General features: G+C 48.4%; 2 protein-coding genes across 5 annotated transcripts in view; both read left to right on the top strand.

Moving 5' to 3' along the window:
- PPIB (peptidylprolyl isomerase B) overlaps positions 1-11,682 on the top strand; it is a 118,750-nt gene extending 107,068 nt beyond the window's left edge. The window contains exon 5 of the mRNA XM_054532774.1: positions 11,635-11,682. Within this exon, the coding sequence (XP_054388749.1) occupies positions 11,635-11,667 (33 nt within the window). The 3' untranslated portion in view covers positions 11,668-11,682. The remainder of the gene's footprint in view (positions 1-11,634) is intronic.
- Positions 11,096-22,305, top strand: part of DAPK2 (death associated protein kinase 2) — a 139,530-nt gene continuing 128,320 nt past the window's right edge. For 2 of the 4 annotated variants that reach the window (XM_009249899.4, XM_054532771.2), the window contains exons 1-2: positions 11,100-11,232; positions 17,224-17,321. In XM_009249899.4, coding sequence (XP_009248174.2) covers positions 17,230-17,321 — 92 coding nt within the window. In that variant the 5' untranslated portion in view covers positions 11,100-11,232; positions 17,224-17,229. Of the gene's footprint in view, positions 11,233-17,223; positions 17,322-22,305 lie in introns of those variants that run through there. The other 2 variants (XM_009249898.4, XM_063716688.1) reach the window with 2 other exon arrangements.

Genomic DNA, 22,305 nt, shown 5'->3' with positions numbered 1-22,305 from the left:
CTGGCCTCAAGCAATTCTCCTGCCTTGGCCTCCCAAAGTGCTGGTATTACAGATGTAAGCCACTGCACTTGGCCAAACATTTTTATTTTTAAATAGATTGGAACACATAGATTCTTTTTTTTTTTTTGAGAGATGGAGTTTCACTGTTGTTGCCCAGGCTGGAGTGCAACAGTGCAATTTCGGCTCACTGCAACCTCTGCCTCCCAGGTTCAAGCAATTCTCCTGCCTCAGCCTCCCGAGTAGCTGGGATTACAGGCGTCCACCACCATGCCTGGCTAATTTTTTGTATTTTTAGTAGAGATGGGGTTTCACCAGGTTGGCCAGGTTGGCCTTGAACTCCTCACTTCAGGTAATCCACCCACCTCAGACTCCCAAAGTGCTGGGATTACAGGCGTGAGCCACCGCGCCCGGCCGGAACACATAGATTCTTTTAAAATTATCTGATGTGTTCTAATCTGGTCCTGTCATTATTTATTTCAATACTGAAGTAATTCCTAATCCGGCCAGTGAGAGCCCTTTCAAGTTGGCTTCCTTGCCCTCTTGGCATGTTACTGTCATTTTTGAGCACTTTCTTACTCTGTGGCACAAGATGCTCTAGGTTACTTTGTACTCTTCCTGCTCCAGCCCTGGTATCAGCCATTTCCCTTAGTAAACTTCCATTATAATTTAGATTCATTTATTTATTTATTTTTGAGAAGGAGTCTCACTCTGTCGCCCAGGCTGGAGTGCAGTGGTGTGATCTCGGCTTACTGTGACCTCCACCTCCTGGGCTGAAGTGATCCTCCCACCTCAGCCTCCCAAGTAGCTGGAGCTACAGGCACACCGCCACACCCGGCTACTATTAATAATTTAAAATTACATAAGCTGGAGCAAATTCCCTTCCTTCTATTGCTTTTTCCCTTTCCACTTCCCAAATTTGCTATACATTTTTTTCATTGTCAAGATTAATAACATGACATTTTGATGTGTGCCTATAAACTAGTCAATCCTTTATGCTCATAGGTTGATTCTGAAAAATTAAAAACCAATAAATGACTCATTTTATGATTTTATATATACAGTATAATATTCCCTCTAGAACCAAATACACATTGGGTCTCAAATTTTTGTAGATATGCATCTCCTTCAGGGCCTGTTGAAGATTCACATTTCTCAGCCCCAGAAGTTCTGAATCAATTTTAAGGGGCCCAGTGATTCTAGTACGTTCTGAAGAGTTGTTATTGGGTATATAAAAAAAGAAGGAAATATAATTTCATGCTGTTAAACTTTGGCAACTTGTCTAAGAGTCCTCCAAATGTCATCCCCTGTTTTCTTTCTAGCTGTATTTTCTTGAGTCTTATTTGGCCCAAATTATTTCTTATATCCCATATCACCCTCTTTCTTTGATTCTTCTTTTTTTCTTAATATACATTCCTTCTTTCTTGGATTCTTTAAACTTTTTTTTACACTTTCTAGAGTAATTTTTTTATATCTGTTTTGTATGTTAAAATTTCTGGGCCATTTTATAAAAATTGCTTCATTTTGCTGTCATACTTAGAAGACAGTTTGGCTTGACTAAAGTCTGTTGTTCTGATATGTATTCTTGAGGCAAGAAGCCTTTCCCTCTTTTTCATTTTTATTTTTATTTATTTTCATTAGAGATGAGGTCTCACTATGTTGCCAAGGCTGGTCTTGAACTCCTGGGATCAAGCGACTTTTCCCCTCTTAATTCTTGTTTTTTTCTACATTCTTGGAATTCTGAAAGTTCAACATGATGTGCCTTGGTATAGACATTTTTTAACCCTTCTAAACCCTACTTGGCACTTGGTAGGGTCCTTTAATCTGAAGATTTTTATCTTTTTTTTTTTTTTTTTTTTAGCTAAAGACAATTTTCTCTTGGTATTTTTTTTGTTATTTCTTTCAATATTCTCTCTTCTGTCCTAGTATTCATTTTAAACAAATACTGGACTTGCTAGATATATTCTCCATGCTTTAAAAATTTTCTCAGTATTTTTCATCTTCTTATTATGTTCTGGTAGAGTTCTTTATTTTTTGATTTTTACAAATTAATTAATTATTTAATTATTTTTAGACAGGGTCTTGGTCTGTTGCCCAGGCCAGAGTGCAGTAGTGCAATCATACCTCACTGCAGTCTTGACCTCCCAGGCTCAAGCAATCCTCCTGCCTCAACTTCCTGAGTAGCTGGGATTACAGGCATATGCCACCTTGCCCAACTAATTTGTTTTTTAAATCTTTATTAAAGACAGGGTCTCACTATGTTTCCTAGGCTGGTCTTGCACTCTTAGGCTCAAGCAATGCTCCCACCTTAGATTCCCAAAGTGCTGGGATTACAGGCATGAGCCATTGCACCTGGCCTGAGACTTCTTTATTTTCCAGTTTACAAACTGCGTAAGTGGGTTGGGAGTGGATTGGGCATGTTAGACTAGCTTTCTTGTTGGGGACTGGGTGGGGAGCATACAGCTTGGGGACAAACTGCCAAAAAAGTAGAGCTTTACTCTGAGTAAAGTGCCCTGTGGTGTATCTCCCTTCTAGATGAAACTGTCTGTTTTTTCCCCCTCTGTCCCTCATGGAGGACCGGAGTTACCTCTGTTTTGCTTTTCCCTGTGGCTCTTACGGCCACCCTATTTGTTGTTTCCCTAGTCAAGTTGTTCTCCCCTTCATGGAGTTATTCTCATTCAGCTTTTCCCCAAATCCAAAGCTGTATCCTCTAGCCACTGTTAGGTGGAAACAAGGGAGAGGAGCCTACTGACCCTGCTGTGCCTAGTATGGCAATTCATGCGTTATTCTGATGGTCACCACCCAGTCCTGGTCTTCTGCTCTTCCTAATGTTTACTGCAGAGTTTGGAGCTTCAGTGTATGCTGTCATTGGGGCTCTAAGTCAGACTGCCTGGGTTTAAATCCTGTCTCTGTTATATGTTAACTACCTGAGTCTCACTAGATTTCATCTATAAAGTGGGGATTATAATGCAGTGATTTGTGTACAGTAAATGCTCAATTATTATTAGTGACTATGAAGATTATTAACTCTGCTATCTTTTTTTTTTTTTTTTTTGAGACGGAGTCTTGCTCTGTTGCCCAGGATGAAGTGCAGTGGCACAATTTTGGCTCACTGCAACCTCCGCCTCCCAGGTTCAAGTGATTCTCCTGCCTCAGCCTCCAGAGTAGCTGGGATTACAGGCATGCACCACTATGCCTGGCTAATTTTTTTTGTATTTTTAGTAGAGACCGGGTTTTTCCATGTTGGCCAGGCTGGTCTCGAACTCCTGACCTCAGGTGATCTGCCTGGCTCTGCCTCCCAAAGGGCTGGGATTACAGGCGTGAGCCACTGTGCCCGGCTCAACTCTGATATCTTGAGTAGTGATTTTTATCTCCTTTTAAAAAAATCAATCTGATCCTACCCATTTTTTATCTTTTTCTTTTATTTTTTATCTAAGTAATATATTTATATTGTTTTAAAGAGCAAAAACTTTGTCTTATAACTAAGAACCATTATTCCCTGCCCATCTTGTTCCACACTTGAGCCCTAAGACCACCAGTTTCAACACTGAAAACTCCTTCTTTTATTTCCAAGAAACATTATTATAAAACTGCTTCATGACTTCAGTTTCATGTATCTATTGACTTCCTATTACGACAGACGAGGACTTAATTTTTTTTTTTTTTTGAGACAGACTCTCACTCTGTCGCCCAAGCTGGAGTGCAGTGGCATGATCTTGGCTCACTGCAGACTCTGCCTCCACCTCCTGGGTTCAAACAATTCTTCTGCTACAGCCTTCTGAGTAGCTGGGACTACAGGCGCACCATGCCCAGCTAACTTTTGTATTTTTAGTAGAGATGGGGTTTCACCATATTGGCCAGGCTGGTCTCGAACTCCTGACCTCATGATCTGCCCACCTTGGCCTCCCAAAGTGCTGGGATTACAAGGCGTGAGCCACCGCGCCCGGCCACTTAATTCTTATACTTTTCCCCAACCCCATCCTTCTCTCTATTGAGAAAAGACAAAAATCTATTGTTCACATGATGATGACATGTAAATATTATTCACTGCTCAAAGCTGAGCCATAGTGTATTACGATGACATTTCCTTATACACCTTTTTATTTTTTTCTAGAAATAATGATCACTTTATTTATTCATTTAATTTTTCTATGTACTTAGATAAATTCATCCCCAAACTTTCCTCTCAAAGAGTGCCGCTCAGTAGGTGAAAACAGATTGCCTGATATATGAGGTTCACTTTTTTCCTGGAGACATTGCCCCTGGAGCCTGCTGTGCCCCTGGGCTGTCGGGTCTGATTGCTCTCTAGGCCTGCTGTACGCCAGGCTTCCCTTCCCCGGGAGCCTGGGGATTCTGTCCACCTTTCTCATATGTTGGAAGCTCTATGATGAGGTGGATTACTCTGGGTGTGAAAGAAGATGTATGGTTCCCGGCCCATCAGCATTGAGCACATTCTTGTGTCTCCCAGTATCATTGAGGTTCTTGCCAACTCAGCACAAAAGGTGTGCTGGAGGGTGAGAGGGACACAGCATCAATGAAGCTGAAGCGGCAGGAACCAAAGGGGCTCCAGAAGCTGGAAAAATCATCTGTCCAGGAGGCCTCGACTGCTGCTGACCCCACTGTGAACATCTTGGCATTACTTATTTGGGATTCAAAGTGCTGGGCAGAAGTATCTGATTGGCCATCCCTAAGTCTCACGGACACGAGGAAGGAAGATTTACTCTCTTCAACTTTTTTTTTAGAGACAGGGTGTTGCCGCTGTGTCACCCAGGCTGGAGTGCAGTGGAGCAATCTTAGCTCACTGCAGCCTCGACCTCCCGGGTTTAAGCGATCCCGCTGCCTCAGCATGCCACCAGGCCTGGATAATTTTTGTATTTTCTTTTATAGAGATGGGGTTTCACTCTGTTGCCCAGACTGGTCTTGACATCCTACATGCAAGCAGTCTGCCTGTCTTGGCCTCCCAAAGTGCCACCATGCCTGGCCTCCCTTCAACTTTGGTGGTGAGGGATGGTGCATTATATCCACTTACACAGCCACCGTAGTTGTTTCCTCCCAGATAGGAAGTGGGGATTGGAAATTGGGCAGCAAAACTAAATGTAAATATCCATCATGCTCTTTGATTGAATCTGTTTCCCCATCTATATAATTTTAAAAAATTCATATTGGTCTCAAAAATGCATTCAGCTTGAGGATTAAATGAGATAATTAGAAAACAGCACAGTGCCTTGGCTCATGATAAATTCTCTACAAATTTTGATTTGATCTGGGTGGAAGGATGAAAATATTTTATGTAGTTGGAGTGATGGAAACCAAGGCTAAGAGGCCAAAAAAATCTCATGAAAGAGAAGGACTGAGGAAGCCTGGAGTCCTTTATCTTGGAGAACAGATCCGGAGGGGGCAGAGCAGGGCCTAGTCCTGTTTGGGGCAGAGGCCACTGTAGATGGTTGAACTTGGCCTCCTGTGTCTTTATTTTCCTGGATGCAGCTGTTCATAACTGGGTTAGGACCTGGGCTCAGCTGAGATGGAGTCACCATGCAGGTCAGGGAGGGCAGAGCAGGACCCCAGGCAGAGCAGGGCCCCAAGTGGGAGGACCAGCCCACACAGAGGTCACGGCTCAGGCGGGGGTGTGGAAGGAGCTGCTGTCGTATCCATCCTTCCTGCATGGATCCACCAAAGGCCCCTGATGACTCCGACTACATCCCTGGCACAGAGTGGGGAGGGTGACAGGGGTCACTCAGGGGACCCATTAGCAAACACAGAAAGGTGAAATCATATCTTCAGCTCAGCAGATATGGCTGTGAATTCTTAACTAATGAGATCTAGGAAGAGGTCCTTTCCTCTGAGGAGTCTCCCTGCCCCCTGCCCACCTTCCAGGCACTCAGGGTCCACCCCTCCCATGTCTGGGCTCCTTCTGGGATCTGCCTAGCCCCTGATCTGGCCTCAGATCACAGGATTCCAGGCATTTTGTTCCCAGAGTATTTCCTCTGCTTGGCTCTGAGTTCCTGCAGGGCAGGGCCGGTTCCTCATTTCTCTCAGGGCCCAGCCCAGAGTCTGGCCCAATGGGCACCGAGAAAGGATTGAAGAATGAATGAAGTTGGAATTGAGCTGAACCTTGGATAGATAAAGGAGAAAAGAAGAAAGCATTTTAGAGACAAAGGCAGGAACAACATGGCTGGAAAGATAGGGCACACGTGACCGACTGTCTTGAGGGACAGAAGGATCTGGTTTGGCAGGGAGGTTGACATTTGTGCCAGTTCTCTCTCTCCGTCTTTATCTCTATCTCTCTCAAACCTTTCCTACGATGCTGAGCCAGTGCTCTCTCAAACATCTGCCACAGTGTGTGTGAGTCTGGTCCTCACATCAGCCCTGAGAAAAAGATGTAATTATTCCCATTTTATTGATGAGATAACAGAGGCTCAGAAAGTGGATGAGCAGGAATAGAAATAGGCCTGTCTGATTCCCGAGCCTAAAGAAGGAGGTGGTTGGAATTTGTAGCCCTAAAGGTGGGTATAGTTTGAGGGGTCCTGGCCACACAATATGTCACCAGCCTCTGTCCTAAATAGAAGGCAATGGCATATGCATGGGTCATGATCCCATAGCGTAGGCCCTGTGCTGGCTCAGGTGGAAATAGAGGCGGTGAATGACAAGTGGTTTCACACTCGCAGCCCTTTACATGCACAGCTGCTCACACCCCATGTGCCCTGCCTCCCTTGCCCCACTGTGGACTTTTCTGGTCCTCCCGGTGATCCCTACTCTTCTTTCAAGCTTGAATCAAGCTTTCCTTTTCTCTGGAGGCTCCTTCTGGAGTAGATCTGACCTTTCATGGCATTGGGTCTTTATTTGCCCCTACTCCAGCACATAACCCCAGGAGGTACTATTGAATGTTTGCGGAGTAAATGAGTGTGTACACATGTCCAGGAAATCCCCATCCCCCAGGTTCTCTAGAGAGAGGCAAGGCCTCCCATCCCCCAGCTCCTTCCTCTCTTCTCTCCTCCCCTTCCCTGCCCCATCCCTGTGGTGCTGAGTCCAGCAAGGCTAGAGGCTGAAGCAGCTGCCTCTGGCTGCAAGAACCAGTGGGCCCAGGGGGTGGGGAGGAAGCAGGAAAGGTTGCCAAGCCAAGCCTGCTCCACACCTCCCATCTAGGAGGGCAGATGGCACAGGGCAGAGTGGGCATGGCTGGGAAGGGCTGAGAAGCCAGGCCACCAGGTCAGTTTGGGAAGAAGCAGCTTCCTGCCGGCCTTCCACCCAGTAGGCAAACCCTCTGGGGAGGAATCACCTGTGCACTCCCTTGGCCGAGAGCCTGAGAGTCAGGACTTGACCCGTTGTCAAGAAGACTGCATTTCAGACTGCATTTGGCAATTCTCTGGGCTAGGCTAGGGGTGGGATGGGATGCAGAGATGAATAAGGTCCATTTCCTCCCCAGAGGAGCTTACTGCCAGACATTTAGAGAATAACAGTTAATAATCATTGAGCACTTTACCAAGTGCCAGACACTGATCAAATTGAAAAGTAACTGCATGCTCACAACAGCCCAAGAGATAAATGCTACCCTAAGCTCCATTTGACCTATGGGGATAATGAGGCACAGAGAGATCAAATAGCCTGCCCCAGACCACATGGCACGTAAGTTGCATGCTGGGATGCCTGAGTGTGGGCCCAGGCAGTCTGGCGTCAGAGTCTCTGCATTTAGCCATCACACTACACATGCTCTAAGCCAACCCAGGTGCCATCTGCCATGGCCAACACATGCTGCATCTTAATCCCCACCTTGCCCCCTTGTCAGGAGGTTTTTAGGCTCTGTAAACTTGCCAGGCACCGAAGTATGCTTTAGGATATCACCATGACTAGTGCCCTTTGCTGCCTGCCATGGTTACATCTTTATCTATGGGCTTGTATTCTCATCCCTGGGAAGCACAGCTCCTGTGACTCTACCATCTCACCATCCCTTGGAATGTCTTGTACAATGCAGGTACTCAGATGTGTTTGTCGTTGAGGGGGTTGAGAATTTCCCCAGGTCTCTGTGACATGAACAGACTGGGTCTCAACCTGTGCACTGGGAATCACCTGGGGAGTTTAACAAAAGCTGATACCCAGAACCCATCCTCAGAGGTTCTGATGTAATTGACATAAGGTGCAGTCTGAACATGGGGGATTTTAAGCACCCCATGTTATTCACAGTTATTCGGATGTACTGCCTGGACTGAAAAGTTCCATATTAACACTGTTTTAGAAATCTTGGAAGTTTCAGTTGAGGGAAGGCAGCAGAGGGAACAGCTTCAGAGACCAGTAGGCAAGATTCATGTCACAGCTTAGCCACTTACAAATTGGATGAGTTTGAGCAAGTCAAATTTCCCAAGCCTCAGTTACATCATCTGTAAAAGAGGATAATGACCTCCCCCTAGAAGTGAAGCACTTGAAGTAAGATTATTGAGCATCTACTAAGTGCCAGGTGCTTGGGTGCTCTTAGGGGACAATAGAAAACAAGACAGCTATGGCCCCTTGTGATATTTACCTTCCTTAGTTCCGTTTAAGAAACCTTTACTGGGTTTGGGATATCAAGCACTGTATGCATTCAAAGATGGACAAGAAATTGTACTTGCCCTTGAGAAAAAGAGAAGTAGACACTAATTAAAATAGAGGAAGGAAGATGACAAGAGAGGTACCAACAAAGAGTGGTGGGGTTCAAAGGAGAGAGGTATTTAGAGGGCAGACCAGGGAAGTTTCAGTGGAAGACATGATACTTTAGAAGGCTCTTAGAGGATAGATAAGATTTTGTAGAATGGGATGAGGGGAGTGGTAGTGGAAATGAACAAAAGCATGGAGGCAGGAACAGCCAATAATCCAACCTGGCAAAAGAGCTGGATGTGCATGCAGAGGAGGGAAGGGAATGTGCATACACAGCCGAAAAATAAGGGTTGGAGCCTTAAATGCTAGGGTGAGGCATTTACACTCGATTTGGTCAGCCATGGGAACCATGCAGGGACTGGAGCTGAGTTGGATAATTCTTAGCTCTTAATACCTGGACTGCCTCTGGCTTCATTCTGGAGTGTGTGTCTTCATTGCCACTGTCCTTGGGGCCTCCTCTTTTCTGCCGATGGCCACCTTGGTCCTGTGTTCAGTGCCCTGTCGCTGCCCTCAGGTGAGGGTCTGATGAACTCACACAACCTTAAGCATAAGATGCATCTCCAGATGGTACCTTGGCAGGTACAGTGGAAGGGACACCAGACTGAGAATCTGGAGGAGGCCTGGTTCTAATCCTAGCTCTGTCTCTCACCAGCTGTGTGATGTTGGGCAAGTCACTTCCCTTCTCCGAGCCTCAGTTTCCTCATCTGAAAAGTGGCCAGGCTGGATGGGTCAATTGACAATGACCCTTCCAGCTGCAATGGACTCTGACAAACTTGTCAATTGCTAAACCCAAGAATGTCTCTTTTGACTCATGCAAGGGGCTGCTGCTGCTGAAAATGAGGTATTAAGCATGAGGCTCAAGGGAAAGAGATGGAGAGGCCACATGTAGGTGATCAGCAGAGTCAGCTGAGCCCAGCCTTGGATTCATCACAGCCCAGGCACTGGGTATGGGAATGGAGAAGCCTCCAGATGATTTCAACCCCCAGCTATTCAGGTGTTCCCAGTTGAAATCCCAGACACTGCAGAGCAGAAATAAGCATGCACACTGTGCTGTCTGAACTTCTGTCCCTCAGAATGCATGAACATAATGAAACTGTCGTCCTATGCCACCAAGGCTGGTAATGGTTTGTCACCAGTGATAGGTAAATGGAAATGGAGGAAGAGGTGTTTAGGGATAGTTTGGTGGGGGACTCCTCATGTTGGTGAAACTTCACCAGTGGGTGTCCTTCCCTTAGGTCCATCGACATCAGAAGCCACCTCTGGTCTTGGATATCACTCTATATATCATGCTGTTCTTAGGAGAGGAGGCTCGCTGGCTGTGCTGTTCTGGATTATTGTGAAGTTTATAAACAAGGAACTCTTTGCCGAGGATGTCCTGGACGCGGAGGCACTGCTCAGCTGGGGGGCAGGGTCCATCTGTATTTGTCCCAATGTCCAAAAGGCTGAAGGGTGTGTGTGTGTTCACACTGGTAGAGGTCCTCTAGGTGCATCTTACACACTCCATCTCATCTCAGCCCCACCATAGCTTCATTCCCACCTTACTGATGAAGAAAGAGCCATGCCCAAGAACACACATGCGGAGTGGCAGGGCAGGGCTTTGAACCTGGTGGTAGGACTCTGAATCTAAGGCCCTTTTGAGGAGCCCCATGGGTGACTTAGGGATGGAAATTCCAGGGGTTGGAGGGGTCCTCATTTGCTTCCTCTAAACAGCCTCTTGTTTTGAAATAAGACAAATGAGCTTGGCTTAAGTTCTGTTTTCCCTTCCTTCCTTCACCCCCTCACTCTCATTCCTTTTTTCCTCCGGGATTTTTTGGCAGAGGGCAGAGAGAGGAACCCACTCCCAAGTCCTCTATTAGAGAAGGCGTGATGGCGAGATGGGGGCTTCACTCACCAACCGTGCCAGGACAAAGGGCAAACGAAGGCGGGCCGTTCCCAGGCTGGGTCGGGGGCAGTGAGGAGCAGAGCGGCCCTTCTCATCGCAGCCCCCACCTTGCTGTGCGCTGTGGGCGTGAGGTTTCCAGGAGAGTCTGCGGTGTAGGGAGCCCTCTGGCTGGGAGGGAGGAGACGGCCTATTCCTCAGTGGGGCTTCCTCGCTCACGATGTGTATGGTGGGGAGAGGAGCACACAAGTGCCATTTTCTGAGGATTGTGCCAGACCATATCATACGTATAAACTCATTCAAATCGATTTCCAGATAAGGCCGGGGAGGGTAGCCGACTTGCCCAAGGCCACGCAGCATGTGCGCGGTAGAGCCGGTAGGGACGCGCAGAGGGTCTTGCAACCGACTCTCCCTGCTCTCCCAGGGGTCTGGGAGCCCTGAGGTGTCCCCTACCTGGCCGGGAAGCTGGGCTCTCGCCCCGGGACTGTCCGGAGGGGGCTCCAGCAGGGGGCGCCCCGAGCCCCGTCCCGGGCAGCCGGGCGCGCCTCCAGCCGGCGCCTGGGACGGGGCTGGCCGCTCCGCCCCCTCGGCTCCTCGGCTGCTCGGCGGGCGGGCGCCGGGCGCTCTGGGAGGAGAGAACTGCAGGGCCGAGCCCAGCGCACCCCGCCGCGTCCCCCGTGCCCGCCGTGCCCGCCGCGCCTGCCGCGGCCGCGGCAGCGCAGCCTCCCGCCGTGAGTAGCACCCGTCTGCGGGCTCGACGGGCGGGACGGGGCGCGCGGCCTGACGGCGGCAGCGCCTGGGTCTGGGGCTGGCGGGGCGAAGAGATCCGGGGCACTCGCTCGCAGATCCCGGGCCCGCCGCCTCAGTGCCTGACGCCGTGGCCCGGGGCATTGTGGCCGGCACCCGAGCGCGGGAGCTGCCCGCTGCTGCTCTGGGGCGCCCTCCGGAGCCTGGCACTTTGACCTGGGAGACAGGGTGGAGGCGGCGGGCAGAGCCAAGCACCCAGCAGGGAGATGGGAGACAGACGTCCATCGAGTTAGGCCCCCTGGAACGGGCAGAGCACGCCCGGCTCCCCGGCCAAGTCTTCTCAGTTTGGGCCGACACTCTCACCGCTTGCTCCCGCCTGGCACAAGGAGGTGATGCGAGGAGGGTGCTCAGATGTCTGAGCTTCCTCTGGGGCTGAATGAAGCTGGGGTCCCCGCCGTCAGGCGCCCCGGCCTGGGGTAGAGCTAGGGTGGGCGCGGGGGCGGCCAGCAGGTGTGCTGCAGGTTGGGGTGGAAGGGCTTGGAAGGGCGTTGCCAACAGTTGACTAGAACTCTGGGCTAGGCATTTTGGAGGTCCCAAGGCCTGCATAGGTCTGGCTAACCCTCACCGTAACTCTGCACGGTGGAAATTGGTATTCTTACTTTACAAAAGAGAAAACAAGGCCCAGAGAGGTGAGCCTTGTTGAGGCCGTGCAGGTAATGGTAAGGTAGCGGTGCACACTGGAGGAGAGGGCACCATAGCTGGCTGCCTCGGGGGCAAGTGGGCAGATGCAGGTACAGTGCCTGACATCTTGTATCCTGGAATCCAGTGGAGGGCAGCCGCTCTGGTTTCTGACACTGCGATTCCCAACTGCCTCTGTGGAAGATATTCCTGGGAGAGTCCTGTTGACCTAAGAGGCCCTGGTGCCTTGGCCTCTTCACAGCCCTGTCCTTCCCCAAACCACTCATCTCCCAAGATGTTTTTTGAGCACCCTCAAGTGGCACCACTGATGATTCAGCACCTTCAGAGGAGACTTGGGCAGAGGGGTCAGGGGTGTGTGGATGTGGCTGGAGGTCTGCTCCTCTGGGGTAAGTTCCTGGCTGGCAGGAATGAGACCCGCATTGACCCTGCCCACCTCCCTGAGGCCTCCCGATTTGTTAGCTGTGGGGTGAACAAGCAGGCTTCCCAAGGGTGCTGGATCTTTGCCAGAGAGACCAAATTTTTCTTGTGCCAACTCAGGCAGGTGGCTGACCTTCTGTGGGCCCCAGCTTCCTCATTGGAGACCGTGATGGGTCAAAGCCTGGAATGCAGAGAGGAGCTCTGTAATGCCGGAGCCCCATCCCTTCTGTTGGCAGCCTCTCCAGAGTCTGAGTGTGATGATTCCTAATGGGGCTGTGTGTAATGAGACAGTCGTGTGTGTTTGGCCCAACCATTGCCTGCCCTCTTGCTGTGGTCCCGTTTCACTCGCTTGCACTTGGTGAGGTGGTATGAGGAACTAAGAGAGTTCACTTTGCAGAGTGAGCTGGGCCAGTGGTGGAGAGGGCTTCTTGAGTGTTGAGAGTTTTCTGTGAGGTGATCTTCCAGCCCTAGACACCTCCTCCTAGCTTCTCCCTCAGGAGGCCACTGACTTTGCCAACCCTGGTGACATCTTGGAGGAGTTGGGGTGGCTATCAACAGAAGAAGCCCTGGGAAGAGGAGTGGGATGGGTCACCTGTGTGATGTTCAGCGAGTCCCTTCCCCTGTCTGGATCTCAGCTTCCTCTTGTAAAAACAAGTGGGTTAGACCAGACAGCAGTGGTTTTCAAACTTCTGTTTCACAGTGAATTCTTACCCAGAACCCCAACATATAGTATGGATAACATGGAACTGCTCTGGCTTCCCCTTCTCACCCTGGTGATCCTGAAGCAGGTCTAAAAATCCCTAAATAGATGATCTGTGGGGTTCTAGGAAATCTGTGGTAGCCCCCTGAAGTGTTGCCTGGTATTAGAGTTCTAGGCAGGAGTTTGAATCCTCAGGACTCCATCAGGAGAAACGTGGGCATTAAGGTGGGTATCATCCTGGAGCATCTAGAGCTGATGGCCTGTGCCTCTGGCCAAAAGTTGTAACTGTGTCCCTCCCCTCTGCCATGTGATTTCAGCTTTTCGAGGCTGGAAAGGTCCTTGTGCCTCTGGCTGCTTATATGGGTCCTAGCTGGTGACTATAATTCCACTTCAGTTTCACCCCTTTAGTTTGTTTCTAAACTGGTAAAATGCAAATTCACCTTAGGAGAGGTGTTAGGAAAGTGCTTGAAGTGGCTATCAGTTGTTTTACCTGATGAGCATCTGAGCAGCGGCCTTGAGAAAGGAGGCTGGGGAACTAAGTTAAAATCAGCCAACACTTATATAGTGCCTACTGTGTATTAGCCTACTACAAGGGGACGGAGGTGAGAATGTCACAATTCTTACCCTTTTGGGGCTCCAAGACACAAAGAGGAGGGAAGGAATTCACGTTATCCAGGGACCGTTTAAAACATTACACATGGGTTATCTCATTTGTCTCACATTAGTCTCATTTTAAAAAATTATGTAAAATTTTGATCACATACAAAATCATCCCATATATCCATCTAACTACCACCCAGATCAGGAAACAACGTTGCTGGCACTTTGAAGCCTCCGAAGCTCCCCTTCCAAATATCCCCCGAGTGAGGGGATAACCACTCTTCTGACATCTAGCACCATGCATTAATTTTACCTAAATGGGATCACACAGTATGCAGTCTTTTGTGTCTGGCTACTTCCATTCAACATTATGTTTCTGAGATTCGTCCATGTTGTTGCAGGTAGCAGTAGTTTGTTAATTCTTATTGCTGTATAATGATTCCATTGTATAGGTATATAGTACCTCAACAATTTGTTTATCCAGTCTTTTATTGATAACCATTTGGTTGTTTCCAATTTTTAGTTATTGCTAATAGTATTGCAGTGACCATTCTAACGTGGATCATTTGGGAAAACATCTGCATGCATTTCTCTTAGGTATGTCCAAAGAAATTGCCGAACAAGTTTCCAAAGTGGTGGTCCCACTGTATAACCCTTCCAGCAGTGTTTGAGAGCTCTAGTTGCCGCACATACTCACCAACACTAGACATTGTCTTACGTTCACTTTCCATGGAGGGAATGTGAAACTCAAAAGTTATCCTGTGCTCAGCTAAGCACAATGTGCTGGTAAATGACGGAGCTGGGATTTGAACCCAGGTCTGTGTGATGACTATGGAATCTATTCTCTCCCTCTGGGTTAGACATAAACATAAGCCAGAATATGATCAACTTGAACCCTAAAAATGTATGAAGAGCACTCTGGGGGAACTTGAAGAGGTGGAGAATTGTCATCTGTTTTTGGGAGGGCAAGGATCGTGGAACCGCACTGAGATGGTAGCATTTGGCTGGGTCTTGTGGGAAGTGGGTGGTTATGCCCACTCTCCAGGGCTTTCCAGCTGGGCCTCCCCGGAAAGGGCCCCACTTCAGCCGAGATATAGCAGGGATGAAAGTTTTACGGGAATGGGAAAGGTCAACTTTGGCTGGAATATAGGATATGTAAGGGAGGGGGCAAAGGCTGGAAAGATGAGCTAAAGCCTAACTGGTGGGCCTAGTTTGTCCCTAAGGGGCTCACCTGCCCCCCAACCCTGGCCACCCAGGATATAGATCCCAAGGCAGAGGCTTACCATTTTGCTGGGAACTGGGGCTTCTTTGAATTCTGCTCCCAGCAAATGGAGCTGGCCTCTCACCAAATGGGAGATCTTAGCTGTTCCTGGGACCACTCTCAGGGTTTCTGCCAACAGAATTTTTTTGGAGTTTCCTGCTTGCTTCTAGCTGTGTGAAATTGGTAACCCCACTCCGCAGGACCTGACCAGGAATTTTTTTTTTCAGTGAAAAGAAGATGGTAGATAGCACTCCCTTTACTCCCTGGGCCAGTCTCGGGAGATTTGCCAGGATGTTGGGGATGAGGGGCATCGAGCTTCTGATTATGGTCAAGCTAAACTTGCTAGAGGGCTCCCTGGCATGGGTTAAATCACAGTAATAATCATCTTTCTTATTTGTACAGTAGTTTATATCCTTATCCCCACATGGATGTGTGAAGTATGTGATATAGATAGTACGACTCTGTTTACAGGTGAGGGGATGAGTCCCAGAGAGGGTACCCACCTGCTGTGGGTCACAGGGCTAATATACACTCACGCTAGTCTGGAACTGAGGCTCCTGGAGCCTACTCTTCACTATTTCATGCTTGCTCCGGCCCTGGCCAAGCATGGAGGATGCATGAGGGAGCCTGGACACCCACAGGCAGGTGACCATAAGAGTAAGCCCTGGGAACCAGGCCAGCTCTGCCTGAGGGTCTTCAGGCTCTATGTGCCTCGGTGGAAGGGAGAGAGGCAGGTGGCATCTTGGTAATGAAGCTCTGGTTTGCAGGGGGCTAAAGTGGTGGAAAGAGGGTGAAATGTATACACCCGCTGAGAGTTAGGACAGCTCCAGCCACTTGGCGTTGATGAGATGTGCCCTTATGTAATGATGCCTCCACCCAGCCTGGTGAAAATAGTCTTTTGGGGTTCGTGGAGCCCATGTGTGGTTGGGATCTGATTGGCAGTCAGCAGAAAAGCTGCCAGTGCTAACCAAAATGAGCTCCGACAGGCCTTTGCTAAAGACCCTTGGAAGATACATCCACAGGCAGCTGGTTTTATTCTTGTGATTTGCAGACTGTGCCTGGGCCCTGCTCTTGGGGTGTTGTCCAGAGTGGCACATGGCTGTCCCAGGAATGGGTAAGCCTCTTGGGGCAGAGGGATCCCAGGAGAGAATGCAGACAGTCTTCTGGTGGAGTGGTAAGTGCTCCCCATGGCTCAGAGTTGGCCTATGGCTTTCAGTGAGATGCCTGGGGCAGGCAGAGTTGGCTCAGTTTTACAGATGAGGACACTGAGGCCCTTCTGACAAGAAAGGAGATCACAGGGCTAGTTGTAGGCAAAGCTGGAACTGGCACCTCAGGCTCCTGACTCCTGGTGCCTGTTGGAATTTGCCTCACTCCTCCTGCCCATCTTTCCTTTGGGGGTGACGAGTGAGAGAGTTTACAGATTAGTTCAGACACGCAGTTGGGTGGTACAACACCTGAGGGAGCTGAGGTCATGATAATCCTTTACCTTTTAACATCATTTTCTAGCTTACAAAATAATGTCATGACTTGAAGTTGATTTTACAGTATTAGCTCCATTTTACAGATGAAGAAGCTAAGTCTCTGGCAGCTTAGGTGGCTTACCCAAGCAAGACTGGAGCTTGTACCTAGGACTTCTGACTTTAAAGCTAGTGCTTTTTTTTTTTTTTTTTTCTGTCGCCCAGGCTGGAGTGCAGTGGTGCGATCTCGGCTCACTGCAGCCTCTGCCTCTCGGGTTCAAGTGATTCTTGTGCCTCAGCCTCCTCCTGAGTAGCTGGGATTACAGGTGCGTGCCACTATACCCGGCTAATTTTTGTATTTTTGGTAGAGATGGAGTTTCACCATGTTGACCAGGCTGGTCTCGAACTCCTGACCTCAAGTGATCCACCCACCTCGGCCTCCCAAAGTGCTGGGATTACAGTTGTGAGCACCGTGCCTGGCCATTTTTTTTTAAACTGTACAACGCTGCCTCTTTTTGCAGTAGTTTTGAATTTAATGAAAACAAATAGCTGAAGTTTACCATGGATGTTTCTCTGAACTTCTTCAGACAGATCTGAAGACCTGAAGAGCTCTCCTTTCCTGTCTCCTTAACAAATTTGAATTCATATAAATCAAATAAGAACCATACATCATCAGCTGCAGGTGAGAAAAGGCTTGAGCAGGGCAGTTCTTGAGGAACCAAGGCTGTGGATTATTACTAAATTATTAGCTCCCTTGCAGCCAATTACGTTTAGGCCTTAGACTCTTAGGCTTGTGCTAATTTGGATGGCTGTCCTAACCACAGGTTTCTTCCCGTTTCAGGGTTGTATGTTCCAGGCCTCAATGAGGAGTCCAAGCATGGAGCCATTCAAGCAGCAGAAGGTGGAGGACTTTTATGACATTGGAGAGGAGCTGGGGAGGTAGGAGACTGTGTGAGAGGTGGGGGGATGCCGAGGGAGTCAAAGTCATGCTTCTTCTGGCACAGTTGTCAGTTGGTGTTGGAAGGCAGGGCCACAGGACCAGTGGGAAGCTTTAAAAATGAGCCTGAGGATTATTCACCTGCCTGGGTGACTTTGCACATAGTCATTGCTCTGGAAATAATGACTTGCCAGTAAAAGGGATGAGAATTGTTGAGTTCTGTGTTTTCAGCATAATCTAGCTGGCAGGGACAACCTTCATGATTCTTGTTTGATCTGTTACTTTTTTCATAAAGCTCCCCCAGGCTCTGGATGGAGACCTGACTTGTTGGTTTTCTTCTGAGTCTCACTTGGGATTCTCCATGTTCCCAGGGTTTTGTTTTAAGCTCAGAACCTGAATGGGAGGTGAGGTAATACTCCTGAGAATGGATTTATGTTGAGTAACCAGCCACACGAACCCCATCATGAAGTTTTCCTGGGATCTTTGTTACTGGTGCATTTTCAGGTTTGCTGAGCCCAGAACACAGCCAGGGTGAAAATCAGATCTGAAAGTACTATCGTTACGATTTGGATAGAAATTAAGATTTTCTGAAGCTCTTTTCTTGCCTTCCATTTCTACCAGCTGCTAATATTTAGGTGGTAGTGTAGTGATTGCAAAACACCAGTCCTGAAGTTTGAGTCTCACAACAATGCATGAAATAGGCATTATTTTTACTCTCCTTTTCCAGGTGAGGAAACTGTGGTCCAGCGTCTGGGCAAGTTGCCCAAAGTTGCTGAGCCAGTGAGTGACATAGCCAAGGTTCTGACCAGTCCATTTTGCACCTGCACACCTGTTATGCCCTCTCCCATGAGCTTGGCACTTGTACATTCACACATGCTCATCAGAGCACCTAGCCTCACCCCTTCACACACAGCACAGCATGAAAACATGGGAATTTAGAGTGTGTAGACCCAGAAAATCTGAGACAGGTCTTAGTTAATTTAGAAAATTTATTTCGTCAAGGTTGAGGATGCACACCCATGACAGCCTCAGGAGGTCCTGACGACCTGTGCCCAAGGTTGTCACAGCACAGTTTGGTTTTATACGTTCTAGGGAGACACGAGACATCAATCAAATATGCAAGATGAACATTGGTTTGGTCTGGAAGGGCAGGACAACTCCAACTCTAAGCAAAGATGGGAAGGCTCTAATGGGGAGGGGGCTTCCAGGTCATAGGTAGATAAGAGACAGATGGTTGCATTCTTTTGAGTATCTAATTAGCCTTTCTAAAGGAGGCAATCAGATATGCATTTATCTCAGTGAACAGTGGGGTGACTTTGAGTAGAATGGGAGGCAGGTTTGCCCTAAGCGGTTCCCACCTTGACTTTTCCCTTTAGCTTAGGGATGTGGGGGCCCCAAGATTTATTTTCCTTTCACAAGTATCTACTGTATCCAACAGACAAAACAGGAGTTCTTTTCTCTTTATAGAACTCTTATGTCAGGACTAATTGTCTTACTTTTTTTTTTTTTTTTTTTTTTAAACTTTCAAAGATAAAACAGAGCTTCAAAGCCAGAAGAGCTTCACTCCAAAGAGAATGAAAGGCAGCAGGTGCTTCAAGATCAGGGAGTTAGTCCTGGCTGGCTGGAGGGTTGGTGGGGGAGAAAATAACTGCAGAGACCCCAGAGGGGGATGACTTTTCCCAGTCTTGGGCCTGGTGAAGGGGTAGGAAGAGGACATAGGACCAGAGGCTGGGGTTGGTCAGCTGGAGCCTGCCTCTGGATGGGAAGCCAGGTTCTCTTTGCCTCAGGTTCTTCTCCTGCCCTTGGTGGCACCAGCAGAAAGGTGGCATTCTCAGCAACAAACCACGGCCAGCCCTGCCAATGGTGCTTGATTCAGTGCCCTCACTTGGCCATGTCCTGCATGTAGGGGTCTGTGCTGAGTACTGTGGGTACAAAGACGAGCAAGATGAGACAGTCTCTGCCCTCCTGGAGCTTCACCCTGGCAGCTACACACATGCTAACAAGGGCATTCTTGGATTGGACTAGAGTCTGGGTGGGCAGAGAAACTGAGAAGTTGTGGGGAGTGGGACTCTGAAGAAGGAAGTAGAAGCAGTTTCCTGGGGATTGCATTTGTGATTCCTTCTTAGTCTTGTCTCTCCCCGACTCCATATATCAAGGACATGTGCTATTAGACCCAGAAGAGACCTCATGTTTCCTGGTCCTCCACTTGCAACAGGGTGTGGAGATCCCATGCACCTCATAGCCTGGGGTGTCTTGGGGTGATTCTCACCTCCCCTACTCTTCTAAAGTGCTAATGGGGCAAAAGGTGAGTAAGCAGCAGGGGAGGCCCAGGGACTAGGGGCCAGGGGCCTTTGGAGTGGCCAGATGTCCTAGGATTTGTGGTCTAGGTCAGCTGACCTAGAAGGCCTTTAGAGGTCCTCTCTTCCAGGCCTCTCACTTGACAGTTGAGGAAATGGAGGATCAGAGAGGGGAAGGGTCTTGCCTGGGGCCACAGACCAGGCTAGAACAAGAGCTGCCTTTGAATGACCACTCAGCTTCTGAAGGGACAGTCCTATTCTTCTCTCCTGCCCTCCTGTTCTTCACTTAACATATTCTTGAGGACCTACTGTGTGCCACGCACCGTCCGAGCAGTGGAAAACAAAACAGACACAGTCCTGTCCTCTGGCAGTTTATGCTCCCCAGGCTGGTGGAGAAAGGCACTAGACAAGTGGACACTAAAGGATAAATCACCATAAGGTGTGTTAAGGGCTAAGAAATGAGAGAAAAGGATGCCCTGCAAGGGAATGATGGGGGATGGAGATGTAGTTCCATCTGGGTGGTTAGAGAAGATTGCTCTGAGGAAGTGACTGTTCATTTGAGAACTGAAGGGTAAATACAGAAGCAAAGTCAGCGGCATGGAAGAGCCCTGAAGTGGGGAAGTGCCTGGGACCTGGGGAGCCGGCAGGAGGCCAGTGTGGCCTTGGAAAGCGGGCCAGGGGCAAGCAGCGTTACATGAGGCTGGGGGCATGGGTGGGGACCAGATCCAGTTGGTGAATTCCTGCCAACACAGAGTGGTGGAGAGGTTTGGCCTTTGGGGTCACGTGGGTTGGGGTTTGGGTTCCTGTCCTAGCTGTGCAACATTAGGACAACCTGCCCTCTCTGAGCCTCAGCTTTTTTACCTGTAAGACAGAAATAGTGCCATTACCTAGCTCATGGTTGTGGGGATGAAATGAGATGCTGAGTCAGGAATCCCTCTCAGAGCTGGGCATGGGGTAAGTGTTCATGATCAAGAGCTTCTGGCCTTCAACAGTGAACAGATCGAGCCTTTGAAGTAGGTTTGGGGTGTCAAGGCCCCACCTTCTGCCTCTGCAGCCTTCTAGGAGGAAGGCATGGGACTGCAGGAAGAAGAGCAGGGGGATCATCCTGATGTCTAGAGAGCTCAATGTAAACCTCTTTACTTGGCTGTCAGTGAGCACCCTAGTGTAGACTCAGGGCTCTCTCATTGATTTTAGCTCTTCATTAAGTCTTAACTATGCAAAAATGAAAATGAACAACAGTTTGTTACATGTAACAATGGATGAAGCTCAGACATGTAATGTTGAGCAAAGGAAGGCAGACTCAAAAGGGTCTGTACTGCTTTATTCCATTTGTGAAAGTTCAAAACGGCAAAAGGAATCAGTGGTGCCAGAAGTCTGAATGGTGGTTATCCTTTGGGGACTAGTGACTGGAAGGGGGCACAAAAGGGATTTCTGGGGTGCTGTATTCTGTTTCTTGATCTGGGTGTCTGTTTCACAGATGTGTTCATTTTGTGAGTATTTATATGAAGACATGCATGCATATGGGCATTTTCCTGTTTATTAGACCTTAACTAAAATAGTATATATGTATGTATACATGTATGTATAGATGTATATGTATACATGTATGTATAGATGTATATGTATACATGTATGTATAGATGTATATGTATACATGTATGTATAGATGTATATGTATACATGTATGTATACACGTGTACATGTATATATGTGCATATACACGTGTGTATACACACACACACACACATTTTTTTTTTTGAGATGGAGTTTCACTCTGTCACCAGGTTGGAGTGCAGTGGTGAGATCTCGGCTCACTGCAACCTCCGTCTCCCGGGTTCAAGCTATTCTCCTGCCTCAGCCTCCTGAGTAGCTGGGACTACAGGTGCGTGCTACCACGCCTGGCTAATTTTTGTATTTTTAGTAGATATGGGGTTTCACCATGCTGGCCAGGATGGTCTCGATCTCTTGACCTTGTGATCCACCCCCCAAAAAATAAATAACCTTTAACTCTACTTCTTGCCCTGGACTGGTCCACATGTTTCTGATTCCTTTAAAGGCTTTGTCTATCCTTATCCTATGAGTAAGAGCATCTCTGTAGGAAAAGCTTTGGATGGAAACAGGATACCCTGGCTGGAGCATCCTGCACTGTGCTGGGACCCTCCCTGGCCCTGCATATTTTGCCTGATTTCTAGCTTCCAGCGCTGAGTGCAGGCAGTTGGCTGTGCTCACACTTTTGGCACCAGCCTGCTTGGGATGCTGGAGGTTGTCTGCTGTTTCTGGGAGTGTTTGGAGAAATATTGGCTTGCAGAAATGTTTGGCATCTCCCAGCCTTGGTAGCAATCAGTAGAGCAGAGCAGGGAAATATTAGAGCAGGGCTCATAAAGAGAAACTCACCCAACTCCTCATTTTTTAGATGAGGCTAAGGCCATAGAGGAGAAGAGGTGAACTGGTGATAGAACCAGGGTGGGGTCTGGTGGTCTGACTCCTAGCCCAGGACTCTGGCTACTGCATCATAAAGACCCACAAGACACAAAGTCATTACTTCCTTTAATCGGAATGTTTCTGAGGAGTGGGAGAGAATATAAGGGAAGGAAGTCTTTTCTGTTTGTACTCGAGGGTAGTGTAGCATGGTCAAAGTTAGGAGGATGAGCCTTTGGGAAGGATTGATGTTTCCCAGGAGGAGGGTGCT

The sequence above is a fragment of the Pongo abelii genome, chromosome 16, assembly GCF_028885655.2.
Source record: "Pongo abelii isolate AG06213 chromosome 16, NHGRI_mPonAbe1-v2.0_pri, whole genome shotgun sequence".
NCBI classification, from domain to species: domain Eukaryota; kingdom Metazoa; phylum Chordata; class Mammalia; order Primates; family Hominidae; genus Pongo; species Pongo abelii.
Note: the sequence above shows the minus strand (reverse complement) of the source record. Positions and strands in the feature narration are given on the sequence as shown.